This window comes from Antedon bifida, chromosome 11 (assembly GCF_963402885.1).
Source record: "Antedon bifida chromosome 11, ecAntBifi1.1, whole genome shotgun sequence".
NCBI lineage: Eukaryota > Metazoa > Echinodermata > Crinoidea > Comatulida > Antedonidae > Antedon > Antedon bifida.
This window is the reverse complement of record NC_136236.1, coordinates 16971125-16987931: the sequence shown is the minus strand read 5'-3', so window position 1 is coordinate 16987931 and position 16807 is coordinate 16971125. Positions and strand designations below refer to the sequence as shown.

Here is a 16807-nt window from a genome sequence, read left to right as displayed (position 1 = left end):
TGTGAGGAACTCATGTGCATTCCCCTACAGCAGTGACTGTTTTTATTGATAGAAAATACAAGAACATTGATATTTTATTTATAACACTTTATTTAAACTAAATCGCACAGCCTGTATATACTGTACTTTTCTAGGCCTCACATCTTGCTAGGCCTGCTAGCCTAGGCCTAGGAAGGGCCTAGCTAAGCTAGTGACCACCTGCATGCTGTAGACAAACACGGCAGCCTTTTTAGCTACGATCTACGTATTTGGGGGTCAATTTAAGGTCAACCTGGATTTTACGAATCCCTCGTTTTACGTACGCCTTTCGGTCCCGTACCGTACGTAAAATGGAGGTTCTACTGTAATAAGATATAAGAATGTACAGTTATTCAATAATCTCTCTTGTTTAATATTCATACTTTGAACAAATTGTTAATACTGTAAATTGTTTAGAAGATATACCGCCAATTTGTAAATCATATAACGCTTAGTTATTAAAAGCTTTGCACTGTATAAGGTTTTCAAACCATGCTTTTGATTCACAGTGAATGTGTATCCATTCGGACATTTTTTTTTTCATGTTTTCCATAATCAACCACGGTGTATACAGTGGTCCTAACTAATCTTTTAATAATGAAATATTGGGAAACTTTATTATCAGCGCAGATTAACAATAAGTTATATTTTAAAAACTATATCATAAAAACACAGAGGGCGCTATAAAAAAATCAGCATCTATAGAAAACAATCTGTATGCTGCTGGGACACAAAGTGGAAAATTCTTGGTTTAAAAATAAATTTGAGCACTATAATATGATGCTCTTTTTGTACTTAAAACAATCAGGAGAAAATGCACCTTTATAGGAAAAGGGAGATTTTGAAAACTTGACAGGAGACTTGACACTGACAGGTCTGGGTACGATTGCAGCGCTATAGTTGTTATAAGAAAAAGAAGAAAGAAAAAAGCTCTTCCATAAATCTACACAAGGATTAAAAGAGGGCAGCATTCAATGAATGCGACTCTGATTGTACATACCCTTAACAGCAGCTTTTAGCACCTGCTCCGTGTGATATTTTGGTACTGTGTTGTATAGCTTACAATACATCCATACCTGTCGTCCTTGCAACCAGCAATATTTGGTTTCATCGTATATTTTGCCATCTTTACTTAAGCATGTGAAAAAGCCTCTAAAAAACAAATAACACCAAAATTAAAGAGATATGCATTAATACATCTAAGCAATGGATGGATAATGAATTTAATTATTTTGCGCTTTATATTATAAGCGTCTCAAAGTGCAGTGAACTAGATGTTACACATAAACAACTTTCATCTCCCCTAAAGCTTGGTCCTCACTAGGACGCAACACAAAGACGTAAAAGCAACACATGTAATTTGACCAATCACAAGTGATGGATTATTCAAATTGTCACTTGATTGGTCAACTCGATTGCGTAGTGCTTACGCTGCGATCCCATTGTGTCATTCTTCTGTCTTTGACAAGTGAATGAGATGGACCAATAAACTAGGGTACTTAACCCTCCTGCTCTTCCGAAAGATGCACTGGCTTGTCTAAAGTCATGCACATGAGCCAGATCAGACCACCAACCTAAACTACCTGTATGATCAAAGAGAGTCTTAAGTCTGTGCCAATTTTATGGCTATAGTTTGTGGCACTAGTATGTTAATTAAGTTTATATTGCCATAATTACCCATGTTTGTCATCATGTGAATACTTGAGCCAGAAGTTAACAGTCTTGTCTAATTCCATCTCCATTTTTGAAAGAAACTCTTTCATTCTTGAAGCAGAACCCATTTTAGTCAAATTCAATTCGTTGCTTCAAAATTTATCTAAATTGATTATAAAAAGAAATTAAGATTATTTTTATTTTTATTCATAACTATAAATTGATGAGGGCATATCATGGATGTATTTCTGTTGATGAGCTGTATCTTCTAGAAATTTCAACACAACACCCACTAAGGGTTGGATACCTGCATTACGTATGCTAAAAACATGAGCATATGCTATAAAGCAACCTGCTCTTAACCTTTGACACCCATCCCAATACTTCTCAACTACATCCTTGCTTATGGGTACATGCAGTGGTGGATGCAGGATATTCTAGACGGAGGAGCACTAACATAATATTAATAGTCTGATAATAAAAAAAAATAAATAAATATCAAAAAGTAGTAAAAATAGTGTAATTTTACCTTTCAAACATGGGGGTGTTGGCCAACGTGCAACCCAAGCACTACTAGCTACCGTGGACATACTCGAAATGAGGTCTAACAATTGAATGCCATTGACTAGCTAGAGGGAATTTTTGGGGTAAAGTATGGTGACTGACAATCTGACATGCACTGTATTCATTAGATTGCTCTTATATCAACATGGAACTCAACTCAACTGTGTCGAGAAACTTAACGCAACGCACAAAAAAAATGTTGACATAAGCTTGTTGCTTTCAGTTGCCTATGTTCTATTTATTCCGAAACTTAGAATTGAGTCGCGTGTGCGGTATTGGTAACTGCGACCAGTAGGGATCAGATCGACTTTATTGTAAAAGTGTTCGAGCATACAGGTGCCTATACAACTACGAATAGTTCTGTGCGCGCCATAAGGCAACCATGACTAGTTACAATCAGTTCCGGTGTCGATATAAGGGCCCATTTCAAAACATGGGCACGCCCAACGCTCAGACACAAGAGAAGTGTGACCAAACCGAATAATGTTTGTGGGGTGTCCGACTACCTTGCCCAGGATCAGAGCAGTATTTTCAATTGATGTAGGCCTAGGTCATCTACACTCTCCTATCCTTGAAAAGTCTAAAGTGCCTATATCAGGTATAATCTTATAGTAAATATACTAGCATAACTCTAGAATCCTGCTACAGTGCTAGAGTAGTTAATAGTACTCTGTACTAAGTTTGTACTAAAGTTTATACTAGAAAGTAGTAGTCTAGATATGTAGCATTCTAAATAAAGTAGCTAGCTATATAGCTAGTACCGTACATTCTTCCTAAACTACAGAATATTCTTGTTACTATATGTTGACGACTGTCTACACCTGTACGTTCAATTTATAAATAATATCTATGTTAATTAACCGGCAAAAGCAAGTTTAAAACCACACCGCCAGACGTAACAACTGTTTTTTGTTTTGATGATCAATGAAGCGTAACAGGGTCATGGTCAACAGAATCGGCCAAAATAAATAGGTGGAGATCGATTAATAATACCAATAAATTCTTACAAAACAAGTAAATATTGTTTACATTCGAGCATAAAGTAATTAATTAAATTTGGAACTGATGTATTTTGCGTTTTATCATTATATTAAATGTTTATACTATTATTTAGGACTTTAAATATTAAGGTTAAACCCTACATAAAAAATGGAACAGGCAAATTTAAGTATAGCGCCACCAATTTCGCGCGAAATCAACCCAGAAATAAATAAAGTGAATGCAAAACAATTTTGACGGAGAAAGTGGGCTAGGCTAGGCCTGAAATCTTTAAAAAAATCAACAATGGAAGGCCTTAGGTTGGAAGATGTCAAGGAAGACTCGCCGCAGGTAATTATCCATACTTTGTGTACCATCAGATAAGAAAATATATGTATAATGTATTGGCATACTGTTATTAACAGAAAAACTTATTCACGGATTATTTTTGTGCACGTATATACCGTACGGCCTTTACTCTGGGGGCTTGGCCCTATGTCAACTATTGTTCTGTTTGACGTATGTTACTTATAGTTTAATGATAGGACCTTCACCCATGTATTCAGCCATTTTAAAAGTGCTAATTCGGCGCTAATGCGTATTTTTAATAGTATCCTAGCTTAGAATTGACACATTGTCCAAGAAGAATGAATGACTCATAATAATTAATGCAGTTGATTGGGTCTTCTCTATTGAGTATTATATGTTTCATTTTCGATAATCACACACAATGAATTATATTATGGATGGATGTTAACACATAAGCAATGATCACATATTAACATATTAAAATACAATGAATATTTCATCAGGAAATTATTGACCTCTTTTCGATATCCTGTTTAAGTCGGTCGTCAGTCCAGAATTTTGTGCCAATTTTTTGTATATTGAACAAAACTTATTAATGTATACTGTACATCTTCAATGTGTTATGTCAATGTAAGTCTACCACCATGGGTGTATTAAATAGTGTGGTTTTTTATAATGCTAAATGTGTGTATTATATACATTGACATGGTATTTTGCCTTTTTTTTGTTTGTGAAATTCATCTTTTATAGTCCCAATATTTACTTGGATTGTTTGAACAAGATTCTGCAATGCTAGCAAAATATGTGAAGGGTCTTCAAGAATCGTGTCAACGAATATTGGACTACCAGGTAAGTAAATATGGGAACGATGAATATAATTTGTTTTAACACCTAGGACCAAAGCCGTTATATTCATTAAACAGAGAATATATTAAAAAAACGGATATATAGGCCTATTACAATTTTGAATAGACTCTGAACATTTTACAGTCTATAGTTTGGGTATCTTGTGTTTCTCGCACCTTCAGGTTGTCTATTGTCAGACCGTTTCCCTGTAAGTAAAATATCAGGTTGCCAAAACTTGAAATAAAAATGCCAAACATCTATAAAAGTAACAAAACAATTATTATTTTCAAGTCGGGCAATAAGGACAACTGGGCAAGTTAAAACTACAGTTAATTGTGGACTACTGTAGTAAGTAAAAGAATATACATAATATAACAATATTGTTTATGGTCTGTTAGGTAACAATACATTTGAATTATGAGCTGAAATTCTTTATGCATTTAAACTATGGATCATGAAAATAATAACCACAAGTTATGCACAGATAATGTTTCTCTAATCTCTGAATTATTATTTTCCTAGACAGTTCAAAGAAAATAAAGTTGCTATTTCAATATATTCATAATCAAATCCTTCCGTTTAACTCTTGCTTTCAGATAAGGGATCATGTCAAAATTACTGCAGTTACTGTAGTGTAACTACATTTGTTTACTATTTACAATAATATAACATTGATTTTAGTTTGTTTCAATGTAGAAGTTGAATTTAAATTCGAACTAGACTCAAATTGTCTGCAAAATTGTAAAACGTTTATCCAAAATAAATCTTATCGCAATATCGCTTTTTAATGGATTCTCTGTAAATAATAACATTGAAACGGTTTTGGGGACCTAATAAAGGTTGAGTAGTGTTAAAACATATGTTACCCAGTTTGTTCAGAGGAAAGTGTCCCCTTAATAGAGGTGTTCCCTCAATAGGAGTGTCCCCAGAATAGGAGTTTTTTTGATTGACCATGGTATGACTTCCCAAAAATATTTTCATAAACAGGTCAAAGAGATGTAGTTAGTACTGCAAGTAAAATACTTTTGGCCAAGTTTCCTAAAGCTCTGTCTACACTATCAAACTAGTTTGAGAAAGAAAGTGTGATGTGCTCAAATATGGTGGTGATATGCCCAAATATGGTAGTGATATGACATGACAAAAAAATGTGATGTGTTCATATATAGACACGATGATGATCATCATGTCTATATATGGGCACATCACATTTTTTTGATAGTAAAAAAGTTTGAGAGTATAGACATAGCTTAACAATTGTTTTTCTCGACACTCAATTGTCGCACTGTAACAATACTTAAAGTAGAACATAAGTGGTTAAACACTAGGTCAACTTCTTATCTACTTTAAGTGTACATGCTAATATGAATTGTACATACTTGATACTATATATGCAAACAGGATGCTACAATAATGTTTTGTGACCAATTTTTATAGATTAGAGCAGCGCTTACGTTCATTTTCTTCGGCATCCGTTTCTCTATGGAATGCGTTGCCTATTGAAATCCGTCAGGCTACTTCCACCAGTGTCTTCAAATCTCTCCTCAAAACCCACCTTTTTAATTTGTAATTTTTCTAAATTTTCTGTCTTTGTAAAGCGCATTGAGGCTTAATGCGCTATATCAAGTACCAGTTATTATTATTATTATGTGAAATAATAATACACTTCGAATGTGAAATAAAATTTGTAGTTTAATTGGGTTGTACTGTAACTATTTTGAATTTGTATATAAATATAGATTTTAAATAAAAACAAACACATATAATGTCAGTGTCCCCTGAATAAGGGTGTCCTAAATGAGGGGTTTCTACTATATACAACAAAATGTAGTATTACGGTATACAATGTTTAACCGGATGTAATTCAGTTTCACATTCAAGTTGTGTGTAATCAGTAAATCAGAGTTAAATACATATTTTGTTTAAGAATAATATGATGAAATAAATGACATGTGATTCTAAAATGTATCCATATATGGTTCATAAATTAATAATTACATTGCATTCTTCCAATAGAATTCACTCTGTGTTGCCATGCAAGAACTAGCAAGCAAAGCGCTGGAGTTTGAACGCTGGGTGAGTTTGAATTTTACAGTATATTAATAATTTTTTAATTCACACCCATGTGTGTATTTTTCACAAAGATTTTGACATTTTCTTTGTAATGCTTCTTTTCATTTGTCATTGTATTTTCTTTTCAATTCTGGTCATTATATAAATAAACTACATGCTATATTCTTTATAATGGCGTTTGCTACCTAACTATATCTTTCATTCAAGTCTACTACTGTATGTGAAATTACAAATTTTCATAGAATTGCACCAAAGGTGATTAGTTAATGAATTGGATATGCTGAACAAATATCAAAGTGATAAATGAAAATTTGTTATTGTTATTGATTATATCCATATTCTCTGTTGACAGAAATTCCCGATTGAACGGGATGACAGTGTACTGTGTTCAACTCTGAAGCAATTAGCCATGACGATTAACGACGTAAGTAATGTTAATGTATTTATAGCGCATTCAACAAACATTGTTGTCTGCCAACTACTATTTCGTCTGTCCACAACAGTGGCTGTGTGGGTTAGTACACCGGGGTAACCCCCTACTTGTATAGAAAGATGTACTGGGTTCTTTAAAGTACACTTGAGCATTTTGTGTACACTGGACCTGGACGGTTTATAGTCGTTATCCAACAAGACTTGTTCAATCACCAGAACCATGGAGCGAGTGAGCCTCAAACCCTTGCTATAATGCTATGATTTCAAGTAATGAATTTTAATTTCAGATAAGCTCTGTGTACACAGTGTTATCATCACAGGTTAGTGAAGGCGTATTGCAGAGACTGTCGTCGTTTTTAAACGGCGACATTGCGGATATTACAAGTATGCGTGAAGTATATCATCATTTAGATCACGGTAATAATTTTTTTAAATTAAAAGCATTGTAAGATTATTATGGGGGATGTAATTACATTACCAACATTTTTATTGTATGTGCGAATTGGGTATTATGTGGAGAAAATATTTTTTTAGAGCATGAACAAGTTCTCGGCAAATACTGTAAAATTAGTAAGAAAAAAGAAAACGAAACCAAAGCTAGAATTGATTGTACTGATGAACTAAGCAGTGTCAGGAAGAAGTTAATGCAGGTATTGTATCCTTATCATTTGATTGGTTGATTTTATGTCATGTGTCATACATTATTTTCTCGAATAAGTGTACTATTGCACGCTCAGCTTAAGAATTTTGTGTGAGATGCTAGGATGGCTGTGAATGATGTGCGTTTAAAGTGTACACTGTCTATAACTGCTCTAATCTGTGGACAAAATCCAAGAGCATGCCTTCAAAATTTGACTCAATATGGTTGGTGGCTCAAATATGAAAACACTCTTTACCTATCAGGTATATGTTCTTTTTTTTTAAGTATACCATTGTGAGTAACATCGTTTTGTCTGTTTTCTTTTGTGCAGAGTGGAATAAATTTGTATACAGGATTAAATCTGTTACAACATAAAAGAAAGACTACAGTGATTGAGGCATTAGTTGTTTACATACAAAGCCAAATATCGTTCTTTAAGCTCGGGCAAGAAACGCTATCAAGCCAGACAGAGTTCCTGAGTAACAGCGTCGCAAGCACACATGAGTAAGTTTTTCGTGAGGTTATTGTTTTTTTGTTTTTATATATATTTAGGCAAATTGCCAAGGGTAACCATAAGCGAATTCATTCACTATCCTTCTTAAAGGTGGTAAACAATACACAAGATGCTCTACATATTACAGTCTATTATAAGTCTTTGGGAGTGGAGTTATAAATTGTCATTAGAAAAATCCTGACACTGACAGGACTTGATTTGGTAGCCAAGCATCATAACCACTCTACAGGCATTCACTGTCTCATTTACAATGAAATAAATTTCTGGCTTTAGATCTGATCGCAAATTGAGAATATTAATCAAATGTATCTCTAGAAACTGAGGAAATTCAGATTATGTTCTCTACGGACCCACATCAGTCACAGTGCCGTGCCTACAATGATCAGCTCCTACTCTTTTCAATTGTGTAATTCTTTATTGTACACAAGACCTTACAGTACATCCCACACAAAGGATAGGCAATGCGACTCATGGTGATATGACATCATCTACTCCATACATTGATAGTGTAGACAGAGCTAAGAATACAACTATTATGGCAGAGACAGGTCTCGAACACATTCCTTTCATATGCTGGTCAATATCCCTTACCACTATTTCATATATTTCATAAAGAGAGTACACTGTTGTTATTTATCAATATTCATCGAAAATTAATCGTTTTAAACAGAGTTCACAACGCAATGGCAAAAACCGCAACAACATGTCAGGAATCAGTGGACTCAATACAAGCCAATAGTACTTACTTTTTCACACCAGACCCAACACCAGACATGCAGATCCCAGCTAGGAAGATCAACACAAACCTAACGCAGACATCCAGCTACCTCCTCATCAGGCAGTGAGTTTTCAAAACTTTTTATTTAATAAACCTCTGTTATAAAAGAGAAACAATGTTCACTATTAAAGTTGTTTTTTCCTCAACAGTAAACATGGTCTATCACATCGTTGGGAAAAAGAATACTTCTTCACGCAGGGAACAAACCTCATGAGTCAAGCCAAAGGAGAGGTACATAATGTTATATATTTCAAATCAGTTGTGCTCCTTCTGAATTCTAATCAAACATTAAGAGGCTATTTAGTACAAGAAGGTCCACTAAGTTCAAGTGGAGATGTCAGATTTATCAAATGTGCTTAGCAAAAAAAAAATCATCTTAACTTTGTTTTAAGTAAATGTTTTTGCTTAAGTCAGTTTTTAAAATAATCTTTTTGCGCATTTGTTTTAAATTTTAATTAAGAAGTCCATAAGATAAAAAGAACTGGTTTAATAAATAATAGTCTCAGTTTTCACTTAAGCACTGTATAGCTATTTGACTTAAGCAATAAGATTGATTAATGTCAACTCAGTAGTTTTTTACAAATCATATTTTATGACGGTACCTGTTTTTCCAGATTGCAGGAAGTCTTGTGGTGGACCTGGAAAACAGCACTGTAAATTGTGCAGATGTGGATGACCGCCGATATGTCTTTCAAATAACTCCTCCCACAGATAGTAAAAAGTAAGAATTCTGTCAAACCAAAGGAAAAGATTTTACCGATATACCTGTGCTTATTTGGCATGTCCATTATGTTGGTCATGTATTATGTTATGTTGTTTTTACATCGTTATAATTATATTAAATTTTTAAAAAAACGTAATAACGTTACAGGAGTATAACACTACAGGCACTCAGTGGATCCGATAGGGAAGAGTGGATATCAACAATAAGGAATTTGTCCAGCGGATTTCACCCACACACTCCAAAAGTGAGAATTCCATTTCAATATTTGTTCTAATCGCACTGTGACGTTAATGTTTAACTTTGCTATATAAATTGGATTTATTTATGAGAGAGCTATTTATTATCACTAGGCACCAATCATTTTGAGTTTGCAGGAGTTTACGGTCTACAGAGAGTATAAAGCTCTGTCTACACTATCAAAAAAAAAAATAAAAAAAAAAAAAAAAAAAATTGTGATGTGCCCATATATGAATTTGATGTCATATCACTACCATATTTGGGAATATCAATACCATATTTGGGCACTAGTTTGATAGTCTAGACAGACCTTGAGAAAGATGTTCACACTATTCTACCATGTCTAATGATGATATTATCAAATTGTTTAAGATTGCTCCTGAGGCATCTTCCATCCAGCAAGCACCAACAAGCCCACAAAGAATTCCAACAGTACTACATGATCAAAACCCATATAGGTATTTTTTATATGAAGCACAACTTATATTATAAATTAGAATTTGATAAACTGAGGAAGTATAAAAATATACATTATTTAATTTGTTCAAATTGTTGTTATTGTATTAATTAAATTGTTGATTAATTTTAAATTTGCTATCTGCTTCTGGATGTTGCTTACATAAGACCACAGACAAATCCACAGTGGCCAGTCAATGCATAGGTTAAGTTCAGTACCTAACTCACCCAATAAATGGGTATTTAGACTCACCATTAATCGGTAATAACTGTCAAATTGTTATATGTTGTGAAGTTCCAGACAGGATGGCCACCAGGGAAGCACTAACTCTTATAAAAAAACGCCATCAACGCCTCCTCCATCACCATTGGACGTTGTCCTGCCCACCACACCAATTCAGTTTGATATGATTTCTCCAGTCGAGAGACATGCAGCTCCCAGCACAAGGTCACAACCGAAGGACGGCCCTCCGAGGAGAGTGAACCCATTCTGTGAAGCTTTACCTGATGGAAAAGAGGGAAACAGTGGTGAGTTTAAATAAATATAACATATTCAATTCATCATTTCTTATGTCATCAAACATCTACATTGGGAATCTATCAAAGACATTAGGGTTAAAATTGAATGATTAGTGAAATATTGAAAAATATATAATTTATCTTATCAAAACAAGGCAATCTAACAACAGAATGTTGAGCTCTGAAGACCAAAGTGTTTATCTGTGGCTGCGACACAATCAAGAGAATATGTACATAGTATAGTACTGTTGGTATTTGTCGCAGATTTATCTGCTTTGCAATGTCAGAACTATCCATCTCAATTCTCACGAATAAGATCACGAGATATAAAAATGATTTTGTATTTACACAGTTCCTTACAGCAGTGCATTTAGTCAGATGTACACAATAAGATTCCTGGGCTCAGTAGAGGTCAAAGGTGACCGAGGAGTCGAACTGATCAATGAAACAATTAGGCAGATCATGGCAGCACGAGCTATTCATAATGTGTTCCGCATGAGTGAGTCGCATATGATAATAACTTCTGAAAGAGTAAGGTAAGTTAATTTTATTTCATTTTGCGCAAGTTCATATGTTTTTCAATGTGCGTAGAATTATCTTTTAACTCGAAAGCTATGTAGTCAAGTGGCGTAACATCAAAACGAAAGCTCCCTAGTGTCTCAATCAGCAGTTCAAAATCTCATCTGATTACAGGGTATGATTGATGGCACATTGTCTTTCTTTATAGACTACTGGATATGACTAGTCACGCCATCAAAGCAGACTTTGATCTCAGAGATATTTCTTTCTGGGCATCTCATCAAGAGAACAAAAGGTAACTAGCATGTACTACAGACCATATTTTAGATAAAACAACTCAGTCTGGATACAGTCCAGTGGCCAGAGAATACTCTGGACTACATTATATTTTCCGGGAACTCTGGTTCAAACATATACAAATAGAAACAAGTTTAAATGGTCATATTCTTTACACTTACACCCGTTTCTCGCAGCTTAATCCAGAGTCTCATAATTGTTGTTGCAACTTTATTTTGAGGGGTTAATAGGCAAGTACAAAATAAAGTAAACTTACTTGACTTTTCTTTCAAATTCCAGGTTATTTGCATTCATCACTCGAGCGAAGTTTTCCAAGGTCAGAGGTCATCACAAGTACACATGTTATGTCTTTGAAAGTGATATATCATCTGAAAATATTTGCAAGTCATTGAGTGATGCCACTGGCGTAGCATTCAATCTAATGCTGGAAAGAAAAACTAGCGAATCACACGACGTAAGTATGGGACGACCATAGAGGGCGACGAGACATGCACAAATAAATCAGTATTGTGCCTATACCTTCCCACAAACAAGTTTAACATTTTATTTTATTTTCTTGCTAAGTTTGATATTAATTCAGAGTTTAGAAACAAAAAAGTTTCTTACTATATTGGCCAATCTCTGTTTTGGATTTAACTCCAGCTCTCATTGGACAAAATGTATCACATGGTAAATTAAGACTTGCTGTTGGAGTTACTACTACTGAAATAAAATAAAAATGAAGTGAAAAAAAAGTACTGGTTGGCTCTCATTACCATAATAGTAAAAAAATTGTATATATCGTTTCTAAATCGTCAGTATATCACCAGGCGGTTTAGAATTTATTATGTGCCTGTTATAATGTACAGGGTACAGTATATATATATACATCTTTAATTATTGTATAGTATTTATTGAATCATTAATATTGGTTGACTAACATACAGTAGTATAGAATGCAACCAATAGCTTGTCTAGTAAACATTACTGTATATTGATTCATCAATCTGTGCTGGTAATCACAGAAATGTTGATAGTTAGAATAATCCGGTCTCGGACAATAGAAAGATTACTAAACAATCATTTTTCAATTGATCTACGTTAATAAAAATTATCCTCATACGTGCCGATTTAAAAGTTTATCACGCCACTGCTCAGCTGAACTTGAATGAAGTTACAGTAGTAAGTACAGGTTTTTCGAAAAAGTCTGGTATATTCAGAATGAGTTTTTAATGGTAAAAATGAATTTGGGACCTTTTGGTACCTCAAGAAATGTCTGGTTTTGGGAGCGCTTCCAGTTTTGGAAGAGTTGACTGTATAAGTAACAGTATTTGTCATATCTTACCCGCAAGATATTTTCTTTGACAGCTTAGGTGAAATAGGAGAGATTTAATAAAGACTTACCTGTATAGGGTATCCATACTGTGTCTTGTTTCACAAACAGCTTTATCCAAAATATGCCATTGTTGCTTCTCATATGAAATTTGATATCAATATTTTATACATACATGTAGGTCCTAATATACAGTAGTAAGAGTTACGTAGTTGACACTAATAGATATTTGTAGGGTCTATCTAGTAGAGGTGTGTTTTATAATCCACAATTTACTTCTCTATTATTAGCACTAGTATTTATAATTATATTATCGGGTTGTTTGCAGTTTCTATATTCAAAATGCACTAACACTACAAAAACTATACTTATACAAAGAGTTGTTTTTCTATTCGTAGCATATAAACACATATCTATACTCTAGCACTTCCTTAATACAATATCTTATCTGGCTGTGTTTCATGATATTCAAAATGCACATCTACTATCCACTGTCTGTATTAATAGCATATAAAACACATCTTACATTTAACATTATATATTTATCTACAGTATATTATATTATTGGACACTAACACACTTAAAATAAATGATACATCTACAAATATTACTTTTACAGATTTTAAAACTATAAAGGTCATTGAGGTCATAGTTTGAGGTCAGTTTAAAGCACAGCTTTCTTTCGTGGTATCATAGGTGCCTTTTAAATACAAAATTCCAATCAAACCTACAGTTTCAAAAGCAGAATAAAATCGAAGGAAAAAAGGAATTTGGGTGCATTTATGTTAATATCATTTTTTCGTGTTAATGATTGTAACATGTAAAGAATGACTGATTGTTGTTGCATTTCAGCATACCAGAAGTGAAGATCCAAATGGGAGTGTTCAGTCATCAGCCAGTAGCAGTATCTCACCTTATTCGGACCAGTTCTCTGATCACCTTGGCATGTCCGGACTTTCCCTCAGTTCTAGCCAATCACCAGAGAGTAACCTGTCACCTAGTAACCCTATCAGCTTTCCACAAGCAAGTCATGGTATCACTAGTGTAAAATCTAATGATCAGGTGGAATCGCATGGAGATTCTTCAACTTGATTATGCTTGTGTGCAGAGTGCGTGATGCAAGCCATTGTGTGTGAATAGGAGTTTGTTCGTATTGAAGAATCGGGTTCATTTTTCCTTTAAACATCAGGTACATAATCACTTGCATGTTAATTGTCTGTTGAGCAAGGCATTATCCGTGACGACTCGAGTTGTAGTAGTAGTTGTGTACTGTACTAGCCACGACACAAGTTATGGTAAAGGTTAGGAAGCATAGAAATAGTGACATTTTCAAAATTAAATAGGAACAGTTTTTTTTTTTCAGTTCTAGAAAATGGAGTGGTATATTGCATTTGAAAAAATGCAAATCAGTCATGTTGCAATATTGCGATTTTGATAATTATACGTTGCCTCTTCAGATTACAAAAATAGCCACTATTAAAGTGACACCTTCGAGGTTCTCCAAAGGAGAGATTCTGCATGTAGATATTATATTTATATTGTACTATTATTTTGTTAGACACTGTTGCATATTATATTATGCAACCTATGCAAATCAATGTATTCAAATTTTAACTTTTATAACTGCCAATAAATTTATATAAACTCAATGTTTTAAGCATGGTAAACAGTATAACATCTTGTATTTAATTTTTGCTGCTTTTTAGCCAACTTAAGGTTTTGTAACTCAATATTATGGATTCATTTTTATATTGGATTTTACAGGGAAAATGTTTGTAAAAATTGTCGCATTGTGTTCTATACAATAGGTGAATATAACAATATTAATAATCTACTGTATGGGAATAAGTGCATAGTAGGTCCAAGAAATACTTGTGCAAGTGATGTCAAACATAATTTAACAAAAATGTGATAACAAATAACATATTTAGATGAGTGTTTATTGTATTAAAATATAAAACATAAAAATGTAATTCTAAAACTGTGCGTTTTGGATGGTATATGAGAAACCCATGTGGATAGAAGGTACATTAAGGAATTCTCTTTATGGTTGAAGAAAGTTTGTGAAAGTTAACGATAAACAATAACAACAAAACAATTTCAAAACTAAAAGTTTATTGAAACAAATCCAAAATGTTAGAAATGTGCAAAGTAGATTAGTAAATATATATTTTATTAAGAATCATATCAATCTATTCTACTGTAGTTACTGCAGTAACTACATTTTTTTACTAAATAATGTAGACGTTTATGAAGTAGTCCTTGCAATATATACTCATATAAAGCTAGATAATTATTTCCTCCATGCATAACAGATTAAAGAGCAGTTACTGCAGTAGATTAATATTGATATGGTCCCATAATTTTACTCTTTTAAATATTCTAGTTGTATATTAAATATAGTACAATTCCTATTTCTTCATGATATTATAATTACAGTATAACCAAATTGATTCAGCTTCTTTTACCAATAACATTGGCCATCATGAACAAAAGAAATTATGTTATAATATAGAAATATTTTGTTAAATATAATATATATAGATATGACACCCAGATATTTATCAACTTTATGAAACTTTTTCATTATTAAAGGACACTTAATATTGACTAGAGGCCTAATACAAACTGATATGAATGATATATATTAAAAGTGCCACAAATTCGTGAATGGAAAATAAATTAAATATCTAAAATTCACCAAAACAGTAGAAAACTATGGGACCAAGTCTTTAAATTGTTAATGTGCCTACTAACACTTTTATTTGTTAATAAAACTTCTTTTATTATTCGTGTAATCGGAACAAATGTGCGAAGAAAGGCTACAGTTTTAATATGTATTATATAATGTATTCTTCCATTTTAATCTATGGTGTATTTGGCAGAGGGGCTTTATACTTTTGCTGGTTGTAATAATAAAAACTAAAATAGCAGTTATTTCTTGTTCCACTTTCTTATGTTCTGTCAATGCAACATTATTTTGATATTTTGGGTTTGATATTTTTGGTCTTGATTAAGAACCAAAATGTTAACCTCTTATGTGCTCACTTGTTGGAGGAAGAAATCATAGTAAACTAATGAAGGAATAAAGCACCAAAATGGAGAAATAAAAATATAGCACTGGAAAATGTTGGAGGTAGAAAATATAGTACATCAATATGATGTATTTCTATTTTGAAAGAAAATATAGTACACTAAAGAAGAAATAGTGCATCAAAATGTTGGAGAAAGAAAATATAGTACACTAATGAAGCAATATATTGGAGGAATAAAATATAGTAGACTAAAGAAAAAAGTAAAGTGCATACAAATATTGGAGGAATAAAATATAGTACACCGAAGAAGAAAGTATAGTGCATGCAAATATTGGAGGAATAAAATATAGTACACCGAAGAAGAAAGTATAGTGCATGCAAATATTGGAGGAATAAAATATAGTACACCGAAGAAGAAAGTATAGTGCATATAAATATTGGAGGAATAAAATATAGTGCACTGAAGAAGAAAGTATAGTGCATATAAATATTGGAGGAATACAATATAGTACACCTAGGAAGAAAGTATAGAGCATATAAATATTGGAGGAATACAATATAGTACACCGAAGAAGAAAGTATAGTGCATGCAAATATTGGAGGAATACATATAGTGCACCGAAGAAGAAATTGTGCACCAGAAAAGAAGTAGGGCACCAAAATTGTTTGGGTTCCTCAATGTTAACCACGGAATAATTAAAAATGATGTTAGAAATATCCTTATCAATCATGATGGTACTCAACTTCAAGTTAACACTAACAGACTTCAGAACTCGACAGTATTGCATACAGAATGACAGACATCAAGTGGTCTAAAACGCCACATCAACCGATTCTGTTCAAAACCAGTTTAAGGTAAATACAAAATTCATTTTCTCTCTGCATTCTAATACTGTTTTCTGTTTT

General features: G+C 33.2%; 2 protein-coding genes across 4 annotated transcripts in view; one reads left to right on the top strand and one right to left on the bottom strand.

Moving 5' to 3' along the window:
- LOC144855288 (N-acylglucosamine 2-epimerase-like) overlaps window positions 1-3150 on the bottom strand; it is a 42351-nt gene extending 39201 nt beyond the window's left edge. Inside the window, exons 1-3 of one of the 2 annotated variants that reach the window (XM_078713102.1) lie at window positions 3057-3150; window positions 1696-1834; window positions 1019-1170 (exon numbers count right to left, since the gene is read on the bottom strand). In XM_078713102.1, coding sequence (XP_078569228.1) covers window positions 1019-1170; window positions 1696-1799 — 256 coding nt within the window. In that variant the 5' untranslated portion in view covers window positions 1800-1834; window positions 3057-3150. Of the gene's footprint in view, window positions 1-1018; window positions 1171-1695; window positions 1835-3001 lie in introns of both variants that reach the window. The other variant, XM_078713101.1, reaches the window with a different exon arrangement.
- A 294-nt stretch (window positions 3151-3444) lies between these two features.
- On the top strand, window positions 3445-15632 carry LOC144855283 (DCC-interacting protein 13-alpha-like). Of its 2 annotated transcripts, XM_078713094.1 has the most exons (18): window positions 3445-3564; window positions 4273-4371; window positions 6382-6441; window positions 6791-6862; window positions 7158-7287; window positions 7405-7520; window positions 7842-8014; window positions 8695-8865; window positions 8952-9033; window positions 9417-9523; window positions 9674-9770; window positions 10136-10221; window positions 10515-10747; window positions 11091-11274; window positions 11466-11552; window positions 11834-12008; window positions 13486-13524; window positions 13719-13850. In XM_078713094.1, exons 1-17 carry the CDS (start codon window positions 3520-3522, stop codon window positions 13498-13500), a joined length of 1932 nt encoding a protein of 643 aa, XP_078569220.1. In that variant the 5' UTR covers window positions 3445-3519; the 3' UTR covers window positions 13501-13524; window positions 13719-13850. The 2 variants fall into 2 exon arrangements, with proteins under 2 accessions (XP_078569220.1, XP_078569219.1); XM_078713093.1 differs by lacking the exon at window positions 13486-13524 and having other exon boundaries at window positions 13719-15632.
- The last annotated feature ends 1175 nt before the right edge of the window (window positions 15633-16807 follow it).